Source organism: Mollisia scopiformis (assembly GCF_001500285.1).
Source record: "Mollisia scopiformis unplaced genomic scaffold LY89scaffold_2, whole genome shotgun sequence".
NCBI classification, from domain to species: domain Eukaryota; kingdom Fungi; phylum Ascomycota; class Leotiomycetes; order Helotiales; family Mollisiaceae; genus Mollisia; species Mollisia scopiformis.
Genome location: NW_017263582.1, coordinates 428,120 through 444,338, shown reverse-complemented (window position 1 = coordinate 444,338; position 16,219 = coordinate 428,120). Strand labels below are relative to the sequence as shown.

The 16,219-nt window shown below is 47.3% G+C and overlaps 7 protein-coding genes across 7 annotated transcripts; 3 read left to right on the top strand and 4 right to left on the bottom strand.

Moving 5' to 3' along the window:
- Positions 1 to 328: 328 nt before the first annotated feature.
- LY89DRAFT_574474 (3',5'-bisphosphate nucleotidase-like protein) lies at positions 329 to 1,396 on the top strand (the record flags this gene model as incomplete). The annotated part of the gene is made up of 1 exon (XM_018208746.1): positions 329 to 1,396. The coding sequence occupies one exon, from the start codon at positions 329 to 331 to the stop codon at positions 1,394 to 1,396; it is 1,068 nt and encodes a 355-aa protein (XP_018077439.1).
- Positions 1,388 to 2,353, bottom strand: LY89DRAFT_679898 (ribosomal protein-like protein L6). Its single transcript, XM_018213963.1, has 3 exons — positions 2,067 to 2,353; positions 1,904 to 2,017; positions 1,388 to 1,855 (listed from the first exon to the last, which is right to left on the bottom strand). The coding sequence occupies exons 1-3, from the start codon at positions 2,332 to 2,334 to the stop codon at positions 1,482 to 1,484; spliced, it is 756 nt and encodes a 251-aa protein (XP_018077438.1). The 5' UTR covers positions 2,335 to 2,353; the 3' UTR covers positions 1,388 to 1,481.
- A 1,032-nt stretch (positions 2,354 to 3,385) lies between these two features.
- LY89DRAFT_776894 (uncharacterized protein) lies at positions 3,386 to 5,616 on the top strand (the record flags this gene model as incomplete). The annotated part of the gene is made up of 7 exons (XM_018222089.1): positions 3,386 to 3,491; positions 3,538 to 4,044; positions 4,096 to 4,301; positions 4,355 to 4,576; positions 4,626 to 4,682; positions 4,732 to 5,005; positions 5,056 to 5,616. The coding sequence occupies 7 exons, from the start codon at positions 3,386 to 3,388 to the stop codon at positions 5,271 to 5,273; spliced, it is 1,590 nt and encodes a 529-aa protein (XP_018077437.1). The 3' UTR covers positions 5,274 to 5,616.
- Positions 5,617 to 6,331: 715 nt separating this feature from the next.
- LY89DRAFT_727861 (uncharacterized protein) lies at positions 6,332 to 10,143 on the bottom strand (the record flags this gene model as incomplete). The annotated part of the gene is made up of 5 exons (XM_018219202.1): positions 6,332 to 6,380; positions 6,430 to 6,496; positions 6,666 to 6,780; positions 6,832 to 7,305; positions 7,384 to 10,143. The coding sequence occupies 5 exons, from the start codon at positions 10,141 to 10,143 to the stop codon at positions 6,332 to 6,334; spliced, it is 3,465 nt and encodes a 1,154-aa protein (XP_018077436.1).
- A 1,461-nt stretch (positions 10,144 to 11,604) lies between these two features.
- LY89DRAFT_663554 (uncharacterized protein) lies at positions 11,605 to 12,855 on the top strand (the record flags this gene model as incomplete). Its single annotated transcript, XM_018212711.1, has 2 exons — positions 11,605 to 11,712; positions 12,187 to 12,855. 2 exons carry the CDS (start codon positions 11,605 to 11,607, stop codon positions 12,853 to 12,855), a joined length of 777 nt encoding a protein of 258 aa, XP_018077435.1.
- A 136-nt stretch (positions 12,856 to 12,991) lies between these two features.
- Positions 12,992 to 13,966, bottom strand: LY89DRAFT_727859 (WSC-domain-containing protein; the record flags this gene model as incomplete). Its single annotated transcript, XM_018219201.1, has 2 exons — positions 12,992 to 13,363; positions 13,655 to 13,966. The coding sequence occupies 2 exons, from the start codon at positions 13,964 to 13,966 to the stop codon at positions 12,992 to 12,994; spliced, it is 684 nt and encodes a 227-aa protein (XP_018077434.1).
- Positions 13,967 to 14,792: 826 nt separating this feature from the next.
- On the bottom strand, positions 14,793 to 15,730 carry LY89DRAFT_679895 (uncharacterized protein). The gene is made up of 5 exons (XM_018213962.1): positions 15,687 to 15,730; positions 15,510 to 15,529; positions 15,304 to 15,454; positions 15,136 to 15,246; positions 14,793 to 15,088 (listed from the first exon to the last, which is right to left on the bottom strand). Exons 1-5 carry the CDS (start codon positions 15,697 to 15,699, stop codon positions 15,000 to 15,002), a joined length of 384 nt encoding a protein of 127 aa, XP_018077433.1. The 5' UTR covers positions 15,700 to 15,730; the 3' UTR covers positions 14,793 to 14,999.
- Positions 15,731 to 16,219: the final 489 nt, after the last annotated feature.

Below are 16,219 nucleotides of genomic sequence, written 5' to 3'. Positions count from 1 at the left end.
CATGCGACAACGAACTTTCAGAAGTAGTCCGTGCCGATCCTTGTCACCGCCTGGCAAAATCCAGGATCCCTGAACAGATTCCGGCAGAAAGTCGTCAGCTTGTAACGAATCACCGGTGCCGGTAGCAAGTTTTGAAGAATGCCATTAAATCTTCTCCCAGATGCAACAAACATCTAAGTCACGGTCTTCCAGTTTCATATCACGTCGGATACTACTCGTTTCTTTCTTAATTGTGACGCTGGCTGCCTTTATCAGATTTCTACCCCGCCTGACTCTCCTCTCTCATCATCTTGCCCCACCAACGAAAGCTTTCTTCACGACCACGAGAATGGCTTCCTACAGCAAGGAGTTGGAAGTTGCACAACTCGCTGTTCAGAGAGCTGCCATTTTGACCAAGAAAGTCTTTCATGAAAAAGCCAAGGGTACAATTTCCAAAGATGATGCCTCACCAGTCACGATTGGAGACTTTGGAGCTCAAGCTCTTATTATCCATGCCGTCAAGAAGAACTTTCCCGAAGACCAAGTCGTTGGTGAGGAGGAAGCTAGTTCTTTGAGAGATAACCAAAAGCTACGTGATCAAATTTGGGCTTTGGTCAACGGAACAAAGCTCTCGGATTCGGAGGCAGAGAAAGTCCTTGGAGGTCCTATTGAAAGTATGGATGCCATGCTGGATGCTATCGATGCCGGAAACAGTGCTGGTGGAAACAAGGGAAGAATATGGGCCTTAGATCCCATCGACGGTACCAAGGGATTTCTTCGAGGAGGACAGTATGCCGTTTGTCTTGCTTTGATGGTGGATGGAGACGTCAAAGTTGGAGTATTGGGATGTCCAAATCTTCCAGTGGACGACTCGGCGCCATTAACAGCCGAGTCTGGAATCGATCAGACTGATGCCGAAGGAAAGGGTGTTTTGTTTTCTGCAGTCTCGGGTCATGGAGCTACAAGTAGGCCGCTTGGTATTGCTGGGCTGGGAAAGAGTCAACCAATTCAGATGAAGGAGGTGAAGGATCTTGGTCAAGCAACATTCTGTGAAAGCGTGGAGGCAGGCCACTCATCTCATGGGGATCAATTTGAAATTGCAAACAAGCTCGGCGTCACTAAGCCAAGTGTTCGTATGGACTCACAAGCCAAATACGGATCTATTGCTCGTGGAGCAGGTGATATCTACCTAAGATTACCTGTCCGGGCCGATTACCAGGAGAAGATTTGGGATCATGCTGCTGGTGATCTTATCGTTCGAGAGGCAGGTGGAGAGGTTACTGATACGTTGGGAAGACGGTTAGATTTCAGCAAAGGAAGAACTCTTGCTGAGAATAAAGGCGTAGTTGCAGCTCCAGTAGCAGTCCATGGACAAGTACTGTCAGCTGTAAAGGAGGTGTTGGCCGCCAAAAAGTAGAGTTTATAGACATTCAAGGAATTCGGACATGTCATTGAACGCCTAGATATGCTGTACATATGATACACATGAAGAGCATAATAGATCATTTGATCTTCTTTGCCTTCAACTTGATCGTCTCCCCATTGACAAAAATTCCCTTGCCCTTGTATGGTTCCGGCTTCCTCCACATCCTAATCTTAGCAGCAAATTGTAGAAGGACCTCCTTCTCACAGCCCTCGAGCAAGATTCTGGTTGGCTGAGGAGTGCTGGCTTTGACACCTTGGGGTATTGGCATCTCAATTGGGTGAGAATATCCAACTTTCAACACAACAAACTTCTGTCCCTCAAATTCAGGCTCAACTGTCGTAGCAGTGTTTTCTACTGTAGCTCTGTATCCAACCCCAACTAGACGTAGAATTGCTGTGTGTCCTTCTGAGACGCCTAGGATATGATTGTGGAGGTATGCACGAGTAGTTCCTGGCTAGGTTAGCATATATGTTGTGCGGGTGCTTCAATTTTCCCTACCCCACATCTCCCGCTGCTTCTTAAACTCTCTATCCTCAACTGATACATATGCCTTTCGTTGTGCCGTATCATAATCTATTTTGACAAAAGGAGCAATAGTCATAGACATCTTGCCTACTAATATGTCAGTAAATGTCCTCTGTGTGCTTAGACTTCGTAGTACCTAGAGGGCCTTCAATCTCGACCGTCGGCCGAGTAGCCAGAGGTGAAGCACGGCCATTCTTTCGCACAGGAGGAGGCAGGATGTTGAAGTTAACTTCTGGAGGTATCGACAATGGTGCTCGTCCGATTTGCGATGTTCGGCATGTCGAGGCAGAAAAAGATCGCGATGACCGCACAGGGAACCCTGGAAGTAAGAATTCGGGAATAGGAGCTGTCGGGGCAGAGGCAATTGCCCTTTCTAGCCCTTTAGACCGCGCTGTGGACAGCATTCTCTTGATGATATCTGTTTTGATTTCGCAGTATTATTTTCTGAAGCTCCATTTCGGATTTAGCTCGCTTACGTGATCAACACGGCCCAAAACATCCTCTTCAGCTTTCCCGTCGTTGTACATGCTCTCTTCTTTATCAACATGATATTCAAGCTCTTCTCATGTATGTACGTGGATGCTGACACTTTATCAGTCAACTATGCACCTACTGGTAGCCAGCTTATGGTCGAGGTGCCACGTTTGAATGTCGCTGCTTTCAGAAGAACATGAAGGGGAGGAGAACGTCTGTATGGATTAAGAGACAAGCAAGGTGCCTATAAGTATCAAGAAACAATGGTTACATGCGGCAGGTACGGTAATTATCTTGTAGATACTTCGAAATCCGCTGCTATTCATTGTCGAGTCAGATTGGCAACCCATGCTCTCAAATATTGGCAAACAGTTATCAGAATCACAAACTCAAGCCTGCAATCTTCTGCATAAAGCCCCTTCTAGTCATGTTCAGATTTACTTCTCAATACTACGTTTAAGGTGATGTATGTTCAATGTCGATGTCGATGCGTTCTTGGGGAGGGATTCTGAAGTGTCGCGTCTCATCCCATGCTTAACGTCCCTCCTTTTCAATCTCGGATACATCTCTCGTACCACAAATCAGTGCGAGTCCTCGCATCTCAGAAGCGAACGCAAGGCCGAGAAAAGTTGAGTAGGTATTCGAGTTTAGATCTTTCCTCTCGGATTCAATATCTCCAATCCTCTTTCCTTCCGCAACAAACCCAACCTTCCACGACAACCTTCCACGACAACCTTCATACCTTCCGACCTCAGAACAATCTTCCCTTAAGTCAGCGAAAAGAAAATCCTTCGCGATACAACTTCTTCTCCCACGCAATATCAAGGATTCTAAGGTCAACGTTTAGGTTGACGTTGAACCTCAACCTCTCACCTTCCATGCTCCCACCTGACAAATAAGTTCTCACAGCATGTCCATGCCCCTCAATCACCCCCACAATTCCTAACTTTACTCAAGATTGTTACCTCAACGCCGTCAAACATGAAGTTCTCACAAGTCCTCGTCCTGGCGTCATTGCCTGTCAATGCTTTGTCCTCTCCATCCAACTGGTTTAGAGGCGTGGCACAGCCTGACCTGATATCTGAAGGTGAGCTATTTTTTCCAGTTGAAGGAGGGTTAAGCTAACCCGCCAGATGTGAATGCACCAATTGAGTCGCCAATCGAACAGTCTTCAAGATTCAAGCCCAGCGAATTACTCGATTTCAGCGCTCGCAAGCCAGAAGCTTATACCAACGCAATAGTGGTGCTGAAGAACTTGGAGCAGAAACCAATTTGCCATCGTACGGCTGCCCAATTACTTATGGACAACTGCCATGGAATTGAGGAAAATGACGCGTCCAGTGATCAGTGGGGTAGTGCTCACATCCAAAGACATCATGTGGAGAGCTTCGCAAACGGTCTTACCATGTGTGATATGGAGCGTGCCAGATTCGTGACACCAGAAGCTTGCAGCCCGTTTGGAAGCTCGGCCCTCTGTCGTGCTTCTCGTGATAAGCATAGCCAACTAGGGATCACCCAAGCACAAGTTACGGATTGTTTGGAGGCTCTTGGGGGAGATGAAAGATCTTGGAGCACATGGCTCAGCAATCGTGACAAAGCTGTCACCATCTGCCGAGCTGCACGTCTTGACATTGAGAAAGGTAAGTCCAAAGTCATGATATCCGTGTAAGAAAATTCTGACATTTCGCTAGACCAGGCAATTCTCGTGCATAAGCAACTTGTCGAACTTATGCAACAATTCACGAGTGGCGTGGACGATGATTTGACGAGACTGAGAGAGCATCTCAAGGCCAGCTCACGATTCGCCAAATCCTTCGTTGATGATTTGACAAATCAAGCCGAAAACGGGAAGGCCAAGTTAAACAGCGCTTTCGAAACCGTATCGGAAGATATCAAGGTTAATTTACTACTTTCCAATTCTTCTAATAAAAAAGTGCTAACGAATCACAGGGCGTTGATTCGGTCGTCAAGTCCATTCTCAGTAGTGGCACGGACGTTCTTCATATGTTCAAGCTTTCAATGCAGACGGTCCTCCAAGGAAACGCAGAAATGGCATCAGAGCAAGAGCAGGCTCTCGCCGTAGCCACTGATGCATTCCAACAGCGCGTGGGAGGTATCAACAACGCTGTTGGACAGACGGAAGCAAGTGTCTTGGTGATCCAAGATGCCTTGGTGAGCTTTTCAGACTCATCATTGGAAAATTGTCGCTGACATTTAGTAGCAGCAACTTGTGCCCATGGTGGTAGCATTACACGAACGCCAGAATGCGCTTGAAGAAGTAAGTAATCAATTTCTTTGCTCAGGACATCACTAATACAAATCTATAGAAAGCACAATCTGCCCTTTCAGCTGTGATGAACGCTACCGAACTCCTCCAGAGCCACACGCAGCACTTGCAGCAAGCCAGTATCAAGGCTTCAGGCATCAACGATGATTTAGACAAAGCTGTGGCTATTGCACAGACTTGGCAAGAAAATCTAAGGGTCTCCGGCTCAATGCCCGACTGGGTCTTCCGAGCAGGGACTCCCATGGCTGCCCTTAGTCTCGGGAATTTTGGCATTGCGCGGTCCACAGGGGGCAATATTGGGCTGGCTGGTGCTGGTAAGTCTCAGAATTATGGACCAACACGTCAAGACGGCTAACAAATCTAGGCTTTGTGGTCGGTGAATCTTTGGTGGTACTACGACATGTGCAGTGGCCAAACCTGTTCAACTTGTGCACCATGAATCTCTTCAGGACCTCAAGCTCTCAACCCCAACAGCAAGTTAACATGTCATCGCTGCCTCCCAAAGCACTTTCAGAGATGAGCCCTTCCTCATCCTCGACATATCAAACAAACACTGACGAGGTTCACATCGACATGGTGTAATCAAGAATCCGACTATAACCACTACACATCAATCACTCACCTAACTCCGACCTAAAAAAAAAAAGGACCTACATCAAAGATATACAGCCCATACATACACAACAATATTGCTATTTACAACGGCTTTGCTATGAATTAATGTTACGAATGATTAACACAATCAAATTACGACGACGAGGAACTGGACAGGGGTTTGGAGGATGTCCAGCAAGCAAGCACGAGATGGAGGTGGATTACTATGTTATTACGAGGGGCGTCGGGGTGCTTTTGCTGATAAAATGAAGATGATTGACAGACAATCAATCTATCGTTGGCTAGAAAGCAGTAACCAATGGAGACCGTGAATACTGGACAACTCTTTCGCTGAGTAAATAGTGAATAGGTGATTTATCGTGAGCTAATATCCGGGGACATCCGATGCGATAGGACCGAAATCTTGAGACCATCTTTTTCTCGTTGCTGTATCTAGGTTTTTATTCCCAAGCAAGATTGTTTGCGCAAGGGAAGGTGGAAAATAATGGCGATGAGATGACATTGCCTGAACTCCGCTGATGAACCGAATCTATTACTTGGTAAGAAAAGGGCGAGACGAGTGAGTAGCACGAAGCGAAACTCTGCTTTTAGGGGGGCCCTGACTTTCACATTGTACGCAGTCAATAATTAAGATTTACCACTAATGACGACAAATCACTAGTAAGATCACACACAATCAGTAATAACATCACAGAGAGAGGATTCCATCGACATTCCATGCATACTAGTGTCGCACTCCATCATACAAAAAGAAAAACACCCAACCAAAAAACAACGGCTTCACAAACAGATCTCAAATCCATCGTCCACCTAGAAACCACTCTTGATTACACTAAGTACAGAAGAGTGGCATAGAAACAAGCGCAAGTTCAGGCAAAGGGGTATAGGTTGGGGGTATCGTATGACGATTTTTTCTGTCTGAGCAAATGGTGAACCGAGAAAGGAAAAGAGAAGGCCGCTGGCTGTTAAAGGTGAAGAATGTCGTTGCCTTGGGAACAATGGTGTTTTATTGGTGTAGAAAATGGTTACACAGCAACGGCGGAGGAAGAGGTTTCTGTGATCGATTCGAGAGACCTTTGTTTTTGTCAGTGACGCGACTGTATTCTCGGGCAATGGTAAATACCTTAGGTTATCCTGCCGCAAATCCTCATTCATTTGGTCCAATTGCTGCAGGGTGACACTAGCTTTCGCTAACTATATTCCAAGAACTATTAGTTTTGATTCTCTTTTCGGGCTGTGAACGGGATGCTTTAACAGATGGGGTACACAAAAGAGACAGCTCTGAAGAAATGCAAGATTGAGCATTATGAAAGGGTTGTCGGACCGATGCTAATGCGGCTGATGAACTGTCGTGCTCACCTTCTGCCACTTCTGGGACGGGTGCTGTGGCAGCTTCACCCGATTCTGATTCATCGGCATATTTGCTGGCAGCTAAACCAGACACTTTGCTCTCAGCTGGGGGTGCTGCCTTTGTCTATTATCATCTATTAGTCTTCGGCAGCCGAATGGAGAATTAGGGGCCTACTTTTGCTTCCGCAAGCTCTGCATCCTTGACCTTGAGATGAGCCTCTGCTTCTTTCAGACGAGCTTCAGCGTCCTCGGCTTTCTTATTGGCTTCTTCGACAAGCTGTGTCAAAGACTCGTGCATATCCTTGTAATCAGACTCGCTCTCGGCTTTCTGTCGGTCGAGCTCAGCTTTAGCAGTTTGTAATGCCGATTTGGTGGCCAGATGCTCCTCTGTAGCTTTGGCAGATTCTTGCTGGGCTGTCATGAGGGAAGCTTGATGCTGTGTCTTCAAGGTCTGCAATTCCTCACGAAGAGCATCCACTTCAGATGTATCTGGTTTCTTGTTCAATGCGGTCTCTAGTTCAGCCTGCGCAGTAGCCTTGGCCATCTTCTCATGTGCAAGGTCTTGCTTTAGGCCTTCAAGCTCCGTCTGTGCTTCAGTCAAAGCAGCATTGGCCTTTGCAATCTCGGCTTGAAGACCAGTTTCAGTTGCCTAGTAACGTGTTAGCTCATATTCACTTGGGGCCATGGATGACCAGGCAGTGTAGGTCATTAGGGGGACATCGCTTACTTGAACTTTCTCAGCGTTAAGGAGAGCCGCAGCCACGGCCTCAGAGTGATCAGATTTCAGCTTGGCAATAGCTTCGGCGTGGTTAGCTTGTAATTGTTCAAGCTCCGATGCATGTGCAGCATGACCTGCAGTAATTGCCCGATCGTGAGCTTCGTCCAAGTTCTTGGCGTGCGTTGACTTCAACTCTTCAAGAGCATTTTGGTGAGCTACTTCCTTCTCATCAAGGGCGGCAGTCGCAATAGCGAGATCTTGCTTCAGTTGTGCAATCTCTTTGATCTGGCCTTCCAGAGTAGCTGTATGTGATCCCATCAGCTCCTCGTGAGTTGCCTTGAGGGTGGCAAGCTGCTGTGCATGAGTAGATGCTGCATCATTGTGAGTCTTGGTAAGCTCATCATGTGCAGCTTTCAATGCTTCAATTTCCTTTGCACTCGTGCTCAGCGCATCTTCGTGAGACTTTATCAGCTCTGCTTGTGCAGACTTGAGCGTTTCGAGATCCTTAGCACTTGAGGCGCTGGAATCTCCATGAGACTTGACCAACTCTTCGTTCGTTGCCTTAAGAGCTGCTAATTCTTGAGCTTGAGCGGCTGCTGTATCGCTATGCGCCTTGAGAAGTTGCTCATGCTTAGTCGTGAGGCCTTCGATCTCGCTAGCATGAGTTGATGTAGCTTCACTGAGGGACTGGACAAGCTCTTCGTGCTTGACTTTCAAAGCCTCGTACTCTTCTCTAATGCCCGAGTTGCCTTGCAGGGAGTCAATCTCTGCTTCGTAATCCTGAGAGATAGTCTTGAGTTCCTTTTGATGCTTCTCTTGCAAGAGGTCGATCTCCTTGGCTTTATCTTCAAGATGCTTCTCAGTCGTTGCGAGCTCATTCTTAATTTTGCTGTGCATTTCATCCTTGCTCTTGCTTTCAGCATCGAAAGTATCCATCATCTGCTGTAATGAAGCAATTTCTTGCCTAGTTGATGCTAATTCAGTCTGGGCAGCAGCGGCGGCTTCCTCATCTCCTGCATTCTTGGCTTCCAAAGCTGCAACCTTCTTCTGCAAAACGTCGTATCCCTCATTAGCTGAAGACAATTGTTGCTGAGCAGATTCTGTCTGGGCTAGTAGGTCCTCGATCTCCTTCGACGATTTGGCCAACGCCTCTGAATCAGTCTCGGCTTTTGCCTTCAGGTTGGCAATTTCCTCCTCGAGCTTTGATAAAGCGGTTGCAGAGTCCGCCGACTGAGCATCGTATTTCTCCTTGTGACTGGCTTCTAAAGCAGCTTGAGCGGCGATCGCCTCGTCAAGGCGAGTTTGAAGGTCACTAGCGGTAGACTCGTGCTTTTGGGTGAGTTCTGCTATCTGGTTCTCATATACAGAGGTGGCATCTGTGTTTCCCTTAGCAAGCTCTGCCGCATGAGCTGTCTTTAAAGAAGAAAGTGTCGATTCGTGTTCCTCGGCTAATGATTTCTGCAAGTCCTCAAGTGTTGATTGGTGATCGGCTTGTAAAGCTTCCAGCTTTTGATTGTCCTCGGCGATTTGGGACTTCAAGGATGCAATCTCAGTCTCTTTCTCAGATGTTCCTGATAACGTAAGAGTATGGGCCTCCTTGGCTTGAGCTAATTCAGCGCTTAATGCTTCGAGCGCAGAGGTATGCTCGCTCTTGAGCTTCTCAAGTGCTTCTGCTATCTCCGATGCACCCTTTGCTGATGCTGCTTGTTGTGCTTCTTCAATTGCTCTCAGAGATGACTCTGACGCTAATGTCTTAGCTGTCTCGGCCTCTGCTAATCGAGCTTGTAATTCCTCGATATCCGCTTTGTGCTGTGCGCGAAGCTTTTCGATCATCTGGTCGTGCTCCGTCTTGATGTTTGTCTCGGCTTCGGATACTTTCTTCGCTTCCTCTTCAACCTGCTTGCCAAGTTCCAGGAGTTTCTCTTGAGAAGCAGTAATTTCACTCTTCAGCTCCTCAACCCGAATCTCGCTGTCTGCCAATTTGGCCTTGAGCTCTTCGACCTCCTTAGATGGAGTGGTAGCATGACTAGCGAGTCGAGGTGCTACAGGTTTCGTTGTGCTGGGCGAACCAGCAATGGTTGAAAGACGCTTCTTGGCTTCAGCAACTGCACTGGTTGGGACAGGCTTTGACATCGGGACAGATCTGCTAGCTGTCGTGCTCGCAGATGGAGTAGGTCTTGTTGTGGTGCTGCTCGACAGAGGCTTGGAGACGGGCTTCGGAGTTGCTGAGCTTATAGAAGTAGCGGGTTTCCGGGTAGCAGAGGGAGCAGCACTTGTCCTCTTTTCTGCAGCAGTTTCTGCATGCTTGGCTGGAGATCCATGTGCTCCAGTTGGGGCCAAAGAGGTTCTTCGCGGTGCGGTGCCGAGAGTCTTCTTTTTCTCGTCGCCGGAACCAAGTGAAGCTTGAGAAGCTTGAGATCTATGGCCAGCACTGGCAGAAGTAGGAGCAGTTGCACTGCTCGGTGGCTTCCGAACTGAAGATCCAAGTGGCGCACGTGTAGGGGGCTTTGAAAGCCCTCCAGTCGTAGTTCGAGTAGCGCTTGAGGCCGTAGGTTTTGTTGCAGTCGATGAGACTCCTGGTCGGATTCCCCGCTTGGGAGGAACATTCTCCTTCTTCAGCCCATTTGTCCCCTCCTTCACTGGTGCCTCTTTCTCCGTCTCCGTCTCCGCCTCAACTTCAGAGGTTATTCCAGTAGTATCATCTGCCGATGGAGCATCGCTGGGAACATCCTCTTGGTGGGGGATTTCGGGTGCTGCGACATCAGCCATGTTGGCAATCGTTGAAGATGGAAGATGTAATTTGGTGATGCGAGGATCCTGAATTGACTATACCAAGATAGAATCCCGTTAGCTCTGTCTCAATAAGAATCGATTTGAAACCAGCTTCAGCGATCCACCAAGAAGAAGGATGCGATCAGCCTAACCAACCAGCTGCGACACGTCACACTCACTCAATGGATGGCGCTCGTTCGAGATTCACCGCAACGCAATGCAGGTAAAGATCTTCCCGGCAAGCAGATGACTGTAAAAGTCGGTAGAGGAGCCAGATACGCACAACGTGTTTCTTCGTCCTGGCCTTGCAGTGCCGGTATTCTTCTGTACACCGCCCAAGCTCTCAAGTGGATGGATACGCGACTTTCTGCGATAACTTCCCAGCGCGAATCGCGTAGCTAATTTCAGGGGTCTTGCTTGTTACGGGAAGCTGTTCTCTGGTCTGAAAGGTATCAGATGCAACAAACGGTGGTTCCGAGGAGTCAACAGGATCAATGCTGTTCGAGCTGAGCCAGCAAAAAGAGAGCTGTGCGACTGAAGGAGATATATTTCCCATCAGGGGATTATTTTTGGGAGCTTTGGTTCAAAGCGCCGCTCATGTGGTTAGCCCGAAGCTAAATGCAGGGTCGCGATGGCCAATCATTGCATGAGAATCACGCTCAGAACTCTTCTTGCATCGTTGACAATCAATTCGAGGGAGCACAACAGGTTTTGACAGCGAGTACAAGCGGCTCAATGGGACTCCGTATTGGTGATACACAAGACAAGACCCTCGATCTGTTCAGTGACAATCGATTGTCCAATGCCGATTGCGCGAGGCAAGTACACACTGCAGGGCTGTTACATGTAGCGTGAAGAGCATTGAAAGATGAAAAAAGCTTTTTGATATCTTCGCCTTACTTTATTCGGAGTTTGTGGTTGGCTGCATTCATGTATACAACGCCAAGAACGATGTTGCATCAATAAATATGCGATGCCCCCCTTTGTATTTGGAGAGTTTCAGTTTCTTCTATAGTGTAGATCGTATGAAAACGGCTTGTTATTATTGTGGGACCAGCTTACCATCACTACGGTTCATCAACTCTTGTGGAGCGGTGATCAAACCTTTCTTTCAAAAGGCAACTTCGGTCTCACAAATACGTTCTTGCTGTGGCTTCAATTCTTGCTTAGTCCTCGAAGGTTTCAAGTCTTCACGAAATGAATCCTCTGTATTGTTAGTAGTGCTCAATTGTCCTTTATAATCCGAAAATTCAATTGATGGTGCCTTGGCAAGTATATGGCTATAAAGCTAATACCAAAATGGCATTTGATATGTAAACAAGCATGAAATAAATTTGGCTCTAGTATGCAACGAATCCAAAAGACTCCCCTAGCTACTGCCAATAATCTCATTCAGAATCGCGAGCCGGGGTTGCAATTGGATAATTGGCAGCGGCCACATGAGCTCCCCCAACGGTCATGCTTTCGCACAAGTTGAATTGCAAGTTTCCACCGCAAGTCTCAACCGGGGAACCGACTTTGTTGCCCGCACAAGTCACTGTACATGCAGCTGTTCCAACCAAAGAGGTGAGAGTTGGTACTGCCGTTGCGCCAAAACATGTCTGACCATTCTCCAGCCCAATGTAGAGATATTTGACAGGTGTCTTGGCAGTTACTTGGGCGGCAGCAGCTGAAATACAAGCTTCAACATTCATTGTATTGCCGTTGGTGATGGCCGTCAATAAATGATTTCTTGCATCTTGGAAGCAACCTACGGATGCCCAGGTTCCTGATGGTTGAATTGATGATGTGCGAGTTGAAGCTACGGTCAACAATGTCGACCTGGTGGGGCTAGAGCTAGCGCTCGAGAGCTTAGAGGATGAGGAGGTGGTGGTTTTAGCAGACGTAGAAACGATAGTTGAGGACGTCCTGGATGAGCCGCTGGAGCTGATCACTATCGGAGTGCTGGACAATTTTGAAACTGACGAGCTTGAGGACGTTTTGGAGGAGCCGCTGTAGCTGATTACTAACGGAGTGCTGCTCATTTTGGTTACTGACAAGCTTGAGGATGTTATCAAAGTCGACAAAACTACAGACTTTGTCGACGACGACGAAGATCCAATTATTATTACAGATGAAGAATATGACAAGGGCTTGATCGAGGACGTCGAAACGACAAGCTTGACTGAGGATGATGAAGATGGCATCAGAGTCGATGAAACACTAGGCTTGATCGAGGATGATGAAAATCCGAGTAGTGACACAGAAGGCGAAGATGGCATCAAAGTCGATGAAACAACTGGTAAGTTTGAGGAGGATGAAGCTCCAACCGTTATTAAAGTCGACGTAAGAACAGGTTCAATCGAAGAGGATGAAGTTCCGGGGCTCATTGAAAATGCTGAAGATGTTATCGAGGTCGATGGAACGATAAGTATGCTTGAGGACGAAGATCCTACTACAGTAGCTGCAGGCGAAGACTGGATCGAAGCTGATGATACGACGGGCTTTGCGCTTGAGGATAAAGATGGCGTGGGGCTTGGAATGACCAGAGAGGATGAAGACGAGGATAACAATAGGGAGGATGTTTGGATGACCAAAGATGAGGAGGACATTGACAGATATGGCAAGCTGGTCGAGACGACGAATACTAATGATGACGAGGATAGATATGGCGTGAGTGGGAGCGTGGTAGACGAGACAGGAGACGGTGTTGGGCCAGGAATGAGGTAGTAGAGATTGAGTCTATTTGGTCCTCCACAAGCCTCTGACGAATTTCCAGCGCAATTCATGAAGCAGTCAGTGATGGCGGTAGCATTTACTCCTGCACTTAGAACGTTTCCGCAATAGCCTGTATTGTAAGCTGTGCTCAAGAACATCGCGGGTACTTCTTACATTCGTTCGAGTACTCTGTGCCAAAGTAAGTGTATCCGGCGCAAGCAGTGGCACATATATCGTTAGTCATATTGGCGTTCACTACTTCAAAGCTGGTTAAGGCTCTCTGGTAGTTAGATGCTTCGGTAACACAACCTAGAGATGTGTACGGACCGGCCATCTGAGGGATCTTTGGCGTTGGAGGTGGAGGCGGAACATATGGAGGAGCGATTGAGCTCAGGGATGAATATAGAGACATGCCATTGTGTGAACCGCACATCTCAGTAGGCAAACCACCGCAAGGAATGTTGCATTGGTCTGTGGTTGTCTCGACGGTCCCGGCAGCAAGTGTGTATCCGCACCAACACTTTGTAAAGTCAGAATAAGCCTGATCAATTACTTCCAAAACTCTTCAATCTGCGACTCTCAGTTCTGGACCTGCCCCAACACTCTCTTGAACGCCAGCTCGCCCAATTCTATGATTGTCCCCGGAAATCTAGGACAATCTCTATTGTGAAGAGTGAGAGCCGGAAGCGTCAGTCAATCACACGATTCCAAAGTGTCCAAAGGAAGTACTGTCCAGAACATGCAACAATTGTCGTATGCACCAAGGTAGGCTTTGCAAACCCCATTGGAAAATAAAGACAAAGATACATACCTCACGTCCATATTCAACGCCCCAGTATTGATACGTCCCCGCACAATTCGAAGAGCACATCTCCAGAGTCATGTTATCGGCGGCCACGACGAGGTAAGGCAGCATCCTTGCATTTGGAGGTTCGAGATAGCACCCAGCATAGTAATAGTTTCCTACTGGCGAAATGCTGGGAAGTGGAACGGAAGCTACTGATGAGGGTGGGAGATATGTTGACGACGAAACCGCTGCTGCTGCAGCTACACTGCTGGAACTGGATTGAGCGAATACGATAGGCAGTGATGCCAGAACGGCAAAAAGAGTGACCGATTTCATGGTTGCTGCTGCTTTTGTGCACTAAAAGGACTGTGGGGTACAACTCTGGGGGATCCGTAAAGAATGACAGGATCTTCCTGGAGCGTACTGATACTACCGAGTAGGATAAATCAAAGCAAAGAGAGGAGGAAAGAGTTTTAGTTGATGCCTTGGATAAGAGAAGGAGCCAAGCAATGATAAACACTAGTTTTGGAGGAACACGATACCTCTAATTGCGGTGGAACATGACATCCCGAAGTCTCAAAAAGTGTAATACTCGGAAGCTTTTCTTATCCGAAAATGGATGAACCAGAGGAGGCTTGTTCCTTGGAGAGTCCAGAATGTGGGGATATTTAACCTTAATCACCTTCGGGCGAGGGCGTGCTGAATGTAGCGCTGTTCGTGGTCTGAGACTGGGAGTTCTGGAGTAAAATTCCTTTTTTGATAACCATTTTGGTAGACGGATCAGGGGCATATGAACTACGGTGACATCTTCAACAGCAAGACAATAGCTAACATCCTGGGGGTCAAAGTACAATTCGAAGATAAGAACAAGAAGTCGAAAAGACTGTATTGTAGAGATGGTAGTAGCATAGTAGATGCCTGACATAAATTGTCATTGCCCTTCACTGAAGTCATATTATCTGAAATAGTCTCAGAATATAGACGTTCTCGGACAACGAGTTCGACGTAATCAAATGACAAGCTGAAACGTACATTATCAGTGAGATGATCGTCCTCGCTGGTAAATATCATGTGAGAAAAGGATCAATTGTAGACTAATTCAACGCAAGGGTATCAGGGTATCGTTTTGTCCATCAATAGGCACACATAAAGCCATTCCTTGATCCGTGCATCGTAAAGGGGGTATTTAGAGAAAGTAAAAGCTCCACCGCCAATGACGATCGCTCGAAGAACGAACGTATCAGATATCCTGTCCACTCCGACCTCAGAACTCCTGCCATTACTAACTCTCCTCTCCATTCATACTATAGTCGCAACGACGTAACAAAATGTTTATATTCGATGCGATAAGGGATGCAGGTGGGCGTATTTATGCGGCTGCGATTGGTGCCGGGGTAGCAGCAGGCTCTTCCTTCTTTGCCTCTTCGACTACGGGAGCGGGGGTGGAGTCGAGAGTAACTTGGTATCATTAGCTTTTAACGGAAAGTCGTTGTTGAAGCACCTACGAGTTTCCTCGGTCTTAGCAGGCTCCACCGCAGGCTTGACCTCTTCAGTGGCAGTAGTAGCAGGAGCTTCAGTGACTGGAGCGGCAGGTTCGGCAGCTTTAGTCTCGATTGCTATGTGTATCCAAGGTCAGCTCCAAGTAAGCAAATTGGTCACACGACACCACTTACGGGCAGCTACGGGAGCAGGCTCAGCGGCAGGAGGTGCAGTTTCCGTTGGAGCAGCGCCATTTGTGGATGTCTCTGCTGGCTTGGTCTCCGCAGGCTTATCTTCTGTCTTCTTCGACTTCTTGGAAAGGAGCTTCTTGAACTTCGCCTTGAGCTGTTTTGTTGTTAACGACTCGTCCGTCTATGGGTCTTAAACTTGCAAGACTGACCTCGGAAAGCGCGTTGGGAGCTAGTAGATATGTATGTCAGCAATTGTACTCGAGTATAAACAGTGTTGGGATTGAAGATGGTGGTGGCAGCTATCGAAGGCAGACTCCACGTTTGATAACCAGAGAAATGGGCTTGTGATGGAGGTTTGATGCAGGATAGAATAGAAGTGTACTTACGAACACCAGGCATTTTTGCAGATGCGATAGATAATTACTTTGGGATGAATTGAGAGATGGTGGTTCGATTGTGAATTGGTGGATGTTTGGGAAGAAGACTTGGAAAGAACGTCTTGGGGAGACCAAGATATTTGAAGGGTAGAACCTTGTCTATTTTAGGGTTAGTCCCACTTTTAATACATTCATTTATTGCATCTTATCTTGGATCATTTGCTTTCCACCAGCATCTAACAATAACAACAATGATGACCTCATGCTTAAATTCGGCATGGGATAAAGTCCCTAATCAATGCCAATCGATCAACTTACGAGTACCGTCACCTTCTTGTGAATCCGTAGACTGAGATCAGCTACAGTGCTCTGCTGTTGTCTGAATCGGTCATCTCCACAAATACAGCTGCTTGGCTGGCATACGAGTCAACGCGGGCAGCCGCATAAGTAGTAAGTACCCCGTGCATTGAAACGCCGTTTCACATAGAATTGGAGTTAGACTCGTGAAGCAAATAATAAAAATATTGCATACTCAGTTGTTG